Source organism: Pteropus alecto, unplaced genomic scaffold, assembly GCF_000325575.1.
Source record: "Pteropus alecto unplaced genomic scaffold, ASM32557v1 scaffold224, whole genome shotgun sequence".
Lineage (NCBI taxonomy): Eukaryota > Metazoa > Chordata > Mammalia > Chiroptera > Pteropodidae > Pteropus > Pteropus alecto.
The window spans coordinates 229,111-240,363 of NW_006436289.1; the positions used below are offsets into that span (position 1 = coordinate 229,111).

At 37.2% G+C, this 11,253-nt stretch overlaps 1 protein-coding gene across 3 annotated transcripts in view; it reads left to right on the top strand.

The window, feature by feature from the left end:
- MPZL3 (myelin protein zero like 3) overlaps positions 1-11,253 on the top strand; it is a 20,601-nt gene extending 9,348 nt beyond the window's left edge. The window contains exons 2-7 of one of the 3 annotated variants that reach the window (XM_006912764.3): positions 1,414-1,523; positions 2,423-2,589; positions 5,115-5,325; positions 6,986-7,151; positions 8,263-8,326; positions 9,942-11,253. In XM_006912764.3, coding sequence (XP_006912826.1) covers positions 1,481-1,523; positions 2,423-2,589; positions 5,115-5,325; positions 6,986-7,151; positions 8,263-8,326; positions 9,942-9,968 — 678 coding nt within the window. In that variant the 5' untranslated portion in view covers positions 1,414-1,480 and the 3' untranslated portion in view covers positions 9,969-11,253. Of the gene's footprint in view, positions 1-1,413; positions 1,524-1,560; positions 1,782-2,422; positions 2,590-5,114; positions 5,326-6,985; positions 7,152-8,262; positions 8,327-9,941 lie in introns of those variants that run through there. The other 2 variants (XM_025047462.1, XM_006912763.3) reach the window with 2 other exon arrangements.

Sequence of the window (11,253 nt, forward strand, 5' to 3'; positions counted from 1 at the left end):
AACTTAAGAATTGAAAATACTGTAAAAAGTGGGCTAGGAAGAGAGTGGGTAACTAATGAGCACATATTGTTCCTATACTAGAATCTTTAGTGACTTGTCCATTTCTTTCTCTCAGTCTCTCTCTGCTTGTTCCCCTCCCTTTGAATTTTGTTCTCAAGGTATTTGCATTTAATGAAGGAAATAGTACATTTAATGTACTAAATGTAATGAGAACATTGAAAAAAGAGCATCGAACTGCATCAAGGAATTTGAGAAGGCATCACAAGGGTGCTGATATTTGAGCTGGGTTTTGAAAGTGTGTGAACATTGAAGGATGTAGTGTGCGGAAAACAACCCAGGCATTGGTAGGGTTGGAGAGGTCTTTCAGACAAAGACATATTCAAAGAAAGGCACAGTGGTGTGAAAGGACATAGTACATTTGGGAAATGGCAGGACATTCTGGGCATTGTGAAGGGAATGGAATGGGATGGTGGGTGGAGTAGCAGAAGTTTGGGGCCAGATTGTCACTATTTGGATTTTATTCTATAGCCCAATAGAGAATTACTGAAGGTTTTTAAATGTTTGTGGTGTTTATTTTAATGATCATGGCTAACATTTATTGAAAGTTGCAATTTCAGGTACTATGCTAAGCATTTTGTGGTTATCTTATCTAATCTTATTAGATCCTCACAGTGATCCAAGGAAGTAGGTCTTGTTTTTATTCTCATTTACCAACTGAGGAAATTGAAAGAACAGGTTAGATGACTGTGATCAAAATCTCAGCTAGAAAGCAGCTGTGCTAGAAATCAAGTCCAGATCTGTTTAATTCTAAACCCATACTTTAAAATCTTTTGACTATACTTATGTTTTAGGATAAAGGAGTCGGGTATGGGGAGAGTGTAGTTTATTCATTCATTTCCACCTTCCAGTTTTTAGAAATGGATCTTGGATGATGAGTAGGGTGGGTCAGGAGTGAGGGTTCAAAAGAGAGTAGGGGTTGAGGAATTTCCATGAAGAAGAATAGCATTTGTAAAGGCATAGAAGAAATGACAAGTTTAGCCTGGCAGAGTGAGAAAGGATACTGTGGATGACCCAGAAGTAATTCTCATCTTTAGGAGGGTCAGATTCTTATTAGAGTTGTGAGCTCAGTTCTTGGTCTCCTCCTTTAAGAGGAATGTGAGCAGACTAGATTGTCTAGAGAGGAGCGAGAAAAATGATTCAAAGCAGCCGAGGTAAAAGTAGTGGAATGGATGACACATAACTGTCTGTGGTAGGAAAGGTTGAGAGACTATAGGCAGAACTAAAGAGGTGGCAATAATGATGATGAAGCTATCCAATATGCATTAAGCACTTACTCTGTACATGTTTTAACTTATTTATTCCTCACAGTGAGCTTCTAAGATAAGTAAGCACTATTATTATCATTCCCACTAGGGTGAAAAACTGAAGAAGTAAAGTAACTTGCTAAGACCACAAAGCCAACAAGTGATAGGGCTGGGATATGCATCCTGCCTCTACCAAAGGAACTGCTGTTTTTCAGAATGGTGTGTAGGTTTGCTGTCTTCTGAAACCTTGCTTCTCTTTGCCTTTGGCCTGCCAGAAGAATCATGGCTTATTGTGGTAGAGAAGGAAGCAGGAAAAGCAAAGTCCTGGTGGCTTACTTTCATAAAAATGGCTCCCTAGTAGAAGATAAATTTCTACTCACTGTTCTCTGAAAACAGAGGATTGGTCAGAAGAAAGTATCAACTCTTTTGGGGTAGATGGAGTGTCAATGTTGGCTATATGCGGTGGTTTTCAAAAGAGTAAGTCTCTAGAGAATTTAAAAGTGATACCTTATTTTTACACTTTAGAATACTTTAAGTTGTTCTGTTTTCTTCCTCCTGATTTACCTTTAATGGATGTGCGATTCATTAACCAGCTTTAAGAAAGGGAGAAAAAAAACCAAACTAGGTAGAACCTTGGGACAGTTTCATAAAATTCTTTGAAAAAAAATATCCTTTGCTTATTTCTTATTCTCATTTTGCTGGTGGTTGAGGCAGTGGTAGCTTCAGATTACAACCATGCTGCACTTGGGGTATGTTCTTTAGACCACAATAGCTGACATATTCCTAGAGTGTGTGGGTGTCAGGGGACTGGGTGGTATTGTCTTTAAGCCTGCTATGGGCTGACTCACTTATTTGTACTTAACCATAGTCTGTATTTGGAAAAATGCTGGTGTGACCAGATTTAAATTTTTTACCCAAGCATTCCTTCTATGATTTACTATTGTAAAATGACAAAAATACTACCTTTGATTAATACAGATATCTACTCCTTGTCCTTTTGGGCTTGTATGAGAATATATTTATTGCTATGGTTTTTTGATGAGAGCCCTAAAAATAATAAACAGCGTTTATTCTTCCCAAATGAAAACATTTTAAGTGTTTGGGCTTGCTTTGTTTAGGTGTCCACATTGTCCTTTCTTTGGAGATTAAAGTAGATGCCCATGTTCGGGGTTATGTTGGAGAACAGGTCAAGTTGAAATGCATTTTCAAGTCGACTTCATCTGTCACAGACAAACTCACCATAGACTGGACATACCGACCTCCCAGCAGCAGTCGCACAGAATCAGTAAGTGTATACCTTTAAAAAAATTTCTTTGGGTCTTCTGTGGTCAACAGCTCTGGAATCCTTTTATTCCAAGTCCCCGGCACTCCTTCTCATCTTAGAAGATGAACTTCTATTTCAATAGGAGATGACTTGCTACCCTCCATGGCATTTATTTGGTAATGTAGGGCTTTTCATTCTTCTATTGAAGAATTTTGCAAATAAGCTATAGGAAAAAATTGTCAGAAAATCAGAGGATATGTGGTTTAATTTTGTTTCCCCTTTTTATTTCTTTTTGTGTGGCTTCACAGCTTCATTTTCAGATTCCATGTACTGGAGAATGGTACCTCCAGGAATGATGAATAGAAAAATTTTATAGGTCATAGACATCCTTTCTCTTAAAGCTGCTTGTTTCCTGTCATATGAGTTGTCTCATTGGGTGTATCTGCCTGTATATATGTTCTCTTTAGATTTATCTTGGCATATTCTCCCAGCACGTAAACATCTGCATTGTTTATCACCTTATGTTGATGACAGATGTTGTTGGTAATAGATGGTCTTACAATATTAGAAGCAAAATACTTTAGTTACACATATAAAACACATCTGTAGTTCAAATTCCATTGCAGATGTCTAATTGGAGATTGTAGTGCTGTAAAAAAAAACCTTTCTTTTTATGCTTCCAACAGTATCCGTACCATCGCTCAGGATAGATGCTATCAACAATGTGAATATCATAGTTGTATGTAAGATTGTATTTTTTAAAATATCCTTAATTTGTTTTTCCTGTTTCTTTGATTGGAAATACTTTCTCTGATTTTAATGTATAGCTTTGAATTTTGTTTTAGGAGCTATTGAACATCATGTAGCTTGGAACTAGTAGGTGGCTTGAGAAGGCAGCTAGGCTATATTTGTGGTCCTTTTTTCTTTAGACTTAAAATAGTTCATTTTATTTTGAGTGGTTGGAAACTACGGTTGACCTTATTTGGCTCTGCCTCCTTGGCCAAAAGTAGGACAGGACAAGCAGTGGGGATTTTCTTGGGTCAGAAACCTTAAATGCAGATAACAAGCAGTTATTGTATGGTGCTGTTCTCTGTGAGGCTTGTCAGAAAGTCAGCTTACCCAGGTTGGAATTAGTGGACCTTTAAAGTCACAACCTGATGCAGCAGTTATGTGGTAGGTCAGGTTCTGTCAGATTAATCAGTTAGCAAAGATTTTACTATCACTAATTTAACTTGGAATTAGAGGTTGGATTAATCTTGAAGACACACAGTAGGCCTTGTTTTGTCAATAAGGGATTTCAAACCCTTTTATGTTGATGCTGATAATTAGTGGTAGACAGTCTTTACTTCTTTTGGAACACACATTACACATATTATTCTTAACATGTGTATTTCCCACCAGACTAAATTCCATGGGAACAGGGACTGTGCTTGTTTGGCTCCCACTATATCCTTTTGCTTAACACAGTACCTAGCACATAGTAGGTGTGCAGTAAATATTTATTGAATGACTACATGAACAAATGAACCAGTAAGTAATTCATCATCTTTTTGGGCAAGTTGCTCTTCAAAATTTAGCAATCATTCCTAAGTAGGGTGGTACCAAGTAAACAAAGAAAGAGGTAAGCCTTGACTCTTGCATAAGAGAGATCCTATTGTATTATACTACTTGTTTGGCCACCAGATATAATTAGGTGTTTTTGGTGTTGAAGTGCTGGTCTCAATCTAAAGCAGCATCGTTTTGTTTCAGCATACATTCACTGAGTACTGATTATGCATTTGACTTGGGGTTTTTATTAATTGCCAAGATAGATAACTTGAGAAAGTTTTGATTATATTATACCCTCCTGCTGATTTTGAGGATAAACAAAAATCTCCCCCTTTCCACTTACCAGCTATGTGCCTTTGTGTAACTCACTTAGTTTTTTTGTTTTTGGTCTTGTTTCCCTTTCTATGAATTTGGAACAATTATACTTGCCCCATGTATAGTTCAGTGTTATTATGAGGCTCAAACGAGTAAATGTGTGGAAATCATTTGCAAACCAAACAGTACTATATGAATATTACATGCTACTTTAGAATGGCATTTCTCAACTTTGGCATTGTTGACATTTTGAGGTGGATAATTCTTGGTTTTGGAGGCTGTCCTATGCAATGTAGAATTTGCGATATTTCTGGCTTTTACCCACTAGATGCCATTAGCAATTCTTTCTCAGTTGTGACAACCCAAAATGTCTCTAGATATTGCCAAATGTCTTTTGGAAGGTAAAATTGTCCCCCAGGTCAAGAACTACTGTTCTGGGACTTTCAAGGAGAATTTAGAAGGGGTTTGAGAGTTAGGATACCAGGATTCTTTTATCAGGCCTTTTACTGATGCTTCATTAACCTATCTTTTAATGTATAGAATGGAGGTAAACAAATTATTTAAAAAATGCCCAACAGAGAAAACCCATTATACATTTGTATTTTATTTTAGACCTACTTAGCTTTACATTTTCATTGCATTTCCCAAGATAATTTTTTTTTCTCATGGTGTTGCTTTCTTAGATTTTTCATTATCAGTCCTTCCAGTATCCAACCACAGCAGGCACATTTCGAGATCGAATTTCCTGGGTTGGAGATGTATACAAAGGGGATGCATCCATAAGCATAAGCAACCCTACCATAAAGGACAATGGGACATTCAGCTGTGCTGTGAAGAATCCCCCAGATGTGCACCATAATATTCCCATGACAGAGCTAATAGTCACAGAAAGGGGTAAGCTACCTGCCACCAACCTTCTTCTGCAGTGCCTGGTGACTACTATGGTGCTTTCTGGAGAGATCAATGATAAGCAAAGCTACCTATCTTTGTAAGCCAGTTGGTCATTGGAGCATTCTGCTATCCTGAATTGTCTATTAGGACGAATTTTTTCATCTTTATTTTGCAAACAAGTTATTCCTCAAATGTTGTCATAATGACCACAGGTCTTGTGGAATGTATGATGAATCCCTGAATAAATAGAGGGTTGTTATCTGTATGATATAGAAGTCATTCTGGTTTCCCTAGTTTGTTCATGCCTTCAGTCATGAGACAGTATTTTTGCCTGTGTCTTAAAAGGGGACGCCCTTTAATGGTGGAGGCAGCACATTTCCTTATGTTGCAAAGAGCAGCAGTTTCCTTTTAGTGTGAAACAGAAGGAAGGGTAGGTTAAGGACTGACTCTCTTTTTTTTTTTCTGTGTTATTCTCTGTTGATTATTGAGTGCTCATTCTAGTCCTTAGTTGGATTTGAACCAAAGACTTAGAGATATAAGACTGCATTGTAGTTTATTTAAGACAATAACTCAAATTTCAGAGACATGGGCACATTCATACTGATGGTGAGAGTAGAAACTAATATAGTTTTCTGGAAGACAGTAGTAGAATATATCAGATGCCTTAAAAGTATATACCCTTTGATCTGGTAATACCACTTAAAAAATTTATCTTAAAGAAATAGAGCTAAACATGAAGATTTATGTACAAGGATATTATCATAATATAACTAATAAATTCAAAGAATTGGAAGTAAGTTGAATGTCCTGCATTAGAGGACTGATTCAATAAACTATGCAGTATGGCAGATTACTATGCAGCCATTTAAAAAGTCATATCTGGAAGGAACTTGTAATAACTCGAGAGTACTTACCATTTATTAAGTAAAAAAGGAGGTTAGAAATAATACGTAAAATATGATTCATACTTTAAAAAATATACACTCTCTTTTTAACTTATCATAGTGGTCCCTTTAGGCATATAAATGTTGAATGTGGTATACACTTGAAATTAATACAGTATTAAATGTTAGCTATATGTTAATAAAAATCTTTTAAAAAAAAGGTGAGAGAAGACTATATTGTTTGTTTTTAAATAAAATATCTCTGAAAGGTTGCAAAAGAAAATTGATTGCATTGATTGTCTCTGAAGAGAAGCAGGTGGGGTGGGGACAAAGGGAAGAAGATTAACATTGCAGACTCAGGATGACAAAGACAAGCCTGGTTTATGACCCAATGTTATATAGAGAGCCCTTTTCTGCTCTTAAAAGAGTAAATTGTATGGTTAACATACTTGTGTTTCTTGTATTATGTAAATGTATTATTACCTCTTTAAAAATAAATAAAACTATAAAAGATATTTACACTCTCATCCCTATATGCAGACCCATATTCACATATGTTTAGAAAGAAGATGGAATGGGTAGATACTAAGGTGTTAATCCTAAATAGTAGGATTATGGGTAAATTTTTATTCCTTTTTTTTTATGTGTATACTTTCTACACTGAATTTATTCCTTTTATAATGAGAAGAAATACAAGAGCAAAAGTAAAACTTACCTCATGTCAAAGAAAACATTTTTGCATGTCCCTCTCTTTTTATCTTCTCTTTTTCCTCCTCTAGGTTTTGGCACCATGCTCTCATCTGTGGCCCTTCTTTCCATTCTTGTCTTTATTCCCTCAACTGTGGTGGTGGTTTTATTGCTGGTGAGAATGGTGAGGAAGTCTGTGGGGCTGAAGAAGAGGAGCAAGTCCGGCTATAAGAAGTCGTCTATTGAGGTTTCAGATGAGTAAGTCCAGCTGGAGCCCTGAGCAGTAAACCCATTTTCTCTTCAGATTCCTGCTTTGTGAGTAGTGCCCAGGCCCCTGCATTCATGCCTTCCCTTCTTCAAGGTCTAGTTTAGTTCTTCTGGTGAAATTTCTTTTAGAAGAGAATAGTTCTGCTGAGCAGACTAGAAGGAAGGTTGAGAGTGAAACCTGTGGATATTAATTTGGAGAGAGATGGAGAGGTTAATAGTATGGTCCTAGTTTCCTGCTTTGGAAATCAGATTGATGCTATGGTTCTGAATAAATTCTGAAGTGGAAATCTCATTTCTTCAAAATTAACAAGAAATTCCAAGAAACCACATTGTTTCTTATCATTTCTTCTCATTCGTTCCACATTCCAGCTACAATGAGCTTATTTTCTTCTCTAAACGTACCATACTTATTCAGGGCTTACTATCCCCACCCCCCTCCACTATGCCCCTCACCCCTACCCCTGCATGCTTTTTTCTCACATGAAATCCTCTTCCTCTCTCCCTTTGTTGCCTGTAATACTCTTCCTTATCCTCTAAGACCCAATTGAAATGTTCCCTTCTTTTGAGTTTCCCTGAGTCATACAGGGAGAACTAATCACCCCCTCTTTGCTGCCACAGCAGTTTGACCTTAACTCCCTTAAAATGTTATCACATTGTATTATATTGTACTTGTTAAGTTTCAACAGGTCTGTCATCCCCATGAGATTGTAAACTCTTCAAGGGACTATGCTTTATTTATGTCCTTATCCCTAGCCCAGCACAATGCCTCCGACATGGTTGATGCTTAGTACGTTTCTAAATGAATGATTGTTACTAGCTTCTATTGAGCATTTACTATGTGCCAGGCACTATGGTATGTGTTTTACATGAATTTATTTTTTTATTTACTCCTAACCACTATCTTTAAGTGTAGCTAGTAATGTCTGCATTTTATAGGTGAGGAAACAGGCTCCTAGAGCTTAAGCGATTTGCCCAGTCATCCTGCTAGTAAGTGGCAGAACTGGAATTTAAAACCAGGCCTGTCTGACTTCAATGCCTGTGCTCTTAACCGCTCTCTACTGAGACAGTGATTGTTCTGATTTGGTTTGTCTTGTTTCTATAGCACTGACCAAGAGGAGGAGGATAATTGCATGGCGAGACTTTGTGTCCGTTGTGCGGAGTGCTTGGTAAGCCGATGCCATTTCTTCTGCTTTCTGCTCATGTTTCACTTTTTGCTTACTTATTGAGATCCTTTGCCCTTAGAGGCAGCAGAGGGTATGCCAGTAGGTCCAAAGCATGGTGTCAACCGAGGTCTTCTTCCAAAGCATTTTGATCTCAGAAGAATTTACTGATGGGTTGCACATGTATGTGAAAGAAGGAGAAGAGTCAAGGTTCTTGACTTGAGCAACTAGAAGAATGAGTTGCCATTTTCTTATATGTGCAATTCTCTGAGTGGAACAGGTTTTAGGAAGAAGATCAGGAGCTGAGTTTGGATATATTAAGTTTGAAATACTTATTAAACATCTAAGTGGAGATGTGGAGTAGGCAATTGGTTATGTGGGTGTGAGGTTCAGAAGAAAGGTCTGGACTGGCAATATACATTAGGAGTCATTAGCAGATAAAGACTGGTAGAGCTATTTCCACCAGGGTAATGAGTGTACATAGAGAGGAAGTCAAAAGACTGAGCCCTTGAACTCTCCAAAGTTGGTAGATTGGGGAGATGAGGAGAAATTAGCAAAGGAGGCTAAGAAGGAATGTCCAGTGAGGTAAGAGGAAAACTAGGAGAGTTTGATATCCTGGAGGCAAAATGAAGAAAGTATTTTTGGGAAAAGAGAATGATTGTACCAATTGCTGCTGAGTCAGGTTGAGTAAAATAAGAAATGAACATTGATTATTGTATGATCTATAATGTGGAGGTCATTGGTGACCTTGGCAAAAGCAGCTTCCATGGACTAGGGAATGAAAGCCAGACTGGAGTAAGGCCAAGAAAGGATATTAAGAGATTTATTGGTGACAGTGGGTGTAAACAACTCTTTCAAGGAATTTTTCTGTGGAGGGATGCATAGAAATAGGGCAATAAGTGGAGGTAGGTGTGTGTTGAGTTGCTTTTCTTTCTAAGATGGGAGAAATTGTAGCACATTTTTATGGGATGGTAAATGAGCCAGCAGAGAAAGAAAAGTAGATACTGCAAGAGAGAGAGGTAAAGACCACTGGAGTGACTCCAGAATCTAGTGCACAAGTAAAGATGTTGGCCTTTGATAAAGGCAGGAAGAGTATATCTGTAAGAAGAGTAAGGAAGGCCAAGTAGATGGGCCCAGATGCAGGTGAGTGGGTAAATATGAAGATGAGAGCTTGTGGAAGTTCCCTACTGACTGCTCCTCTAGTCCCATGATGGGAGAAAGAAAGATCATCACCTGAGAATGAAGTAGTGAGGAGGAGATTTTGGAAGTCTGAGCAAAGAGGGAAAGGTATGAAATAGTCTAGGAGAATGAATGGACTAGAAAAATGCAGTTGGCCAGTTAGTACTAATGGCCTATTTGAGATTCAAAGCAATGAGTACACGTTTGAATTAAAAAAATAAGCATAATGGTAGTGGTAGCTAAACCTAATAGTCACCAATTATATTGAGGTCCTGTGATGCTTCATGGGAACTTAGGTGTATTGAGTGAGTGCTGTCCCACTATCAATGTTGTCCCAAGCTGGGTTCCATTATGGGGATCCTAATGGGTTGCCTTTGGTTAAATTCTGACTATGGCATTATACTTCATATACATACCACAAGTACTGTTTTTTCCTCTCCAGGATTCAGACTATGAAGAGACATATTGATGAAAGTCTGCATGATATAAGAAGAATGACCTAATAACAGAAAATATCCCATTCCACTGGCAGCTAAAGCCTCTCGGAGAAGTAGAGCTGGCCTGAAGAGTAATGATGGAGGTTTCCGGAAGTCATCAGTAAAGACTTTAGGACCCATTTATTTATTGAAGAAATGTTCTTTTTGTATTTATAAGCTGTTCAAAAACTTTTAGAAGAGACTCATAACCACCCTTTTTAATAACTTATACTGTTAGTTGAATGAAGAAAGATACTTTTTATTTCATCTTTGCTCTTGAATGTAATACATGTTATATTCCAATTGTATGATGGAGAATCCTAAATGTTGGCCACACTGCTGATGCGTATATATACATATAAGTATACATATATATATTTTAAATGAAGTGGAGCTTGTAGCTTTCCTGATGTGCTACCAGACAAAATGTTTGTTTGGGATAAGTATTGTTTTTTGCTCCATGAACATTTTTAGCTGTGAGTTAACACACAGTATATACTCATTGGTTTAATTATCTCATTGTCAATTACGTTGGGTGATTTGGAGTATAGAACACTAATTTCCTTCGAGTTGGTAGGATCAGGATTCTACTTGGATTGGGTTTTAAAAATATTAAAGTGTCATCAATTTACAATTAAGGAAAGGAATGGTGAGGTAGGGGAGTCCTTTCTTTTGTCAGGTGCAATTTGTTACTTTACTTTCTTTCAGCTGACTGATTTGTGGTTTCCTTCTTGACTTTTCAGATCAGAGGCAAGAAAAACTCTTCAAAAGGTTTTGTGGGGATGTATAGAATATTTAACCAGTTATTTGCAATGAAATGCTCTTTTAACCTGTATTATTCTTCAAAACTGTTTTTTATTTCTAAAATGCACCAAATATGAATGAACTGAGGTAATTGCAAACTGTTTTTGTATAATACTTAAGATAAGGAAGTGATGTTGTACATAACCTATACTTCTCCCTTCTGGTCATTCAGTACCTTGTATCGGCTTCCTCCATTTTCCTGTAGCAACCTATTTCAAATTTTAATTTATGTGAGAATTTCTGTTAGCCATTCAGAAATATGTATGACATGTCAGGAAAGATTGACAGTGCAGTCCTCTGTAGCAGAGTGATAGAGTTCACTTCTTAGTTGTGAGAAACAAAAATTATCCCCTCCATCTATCTTTGTTTTTTCAACAGGATGGTCCCTTTCCATGGTTCTTCACTAGGTAGCTTAGCGGGTATCTGTATTATAGCATTATACACTGTATGTGTTATTAAAAAATCACTTTTACA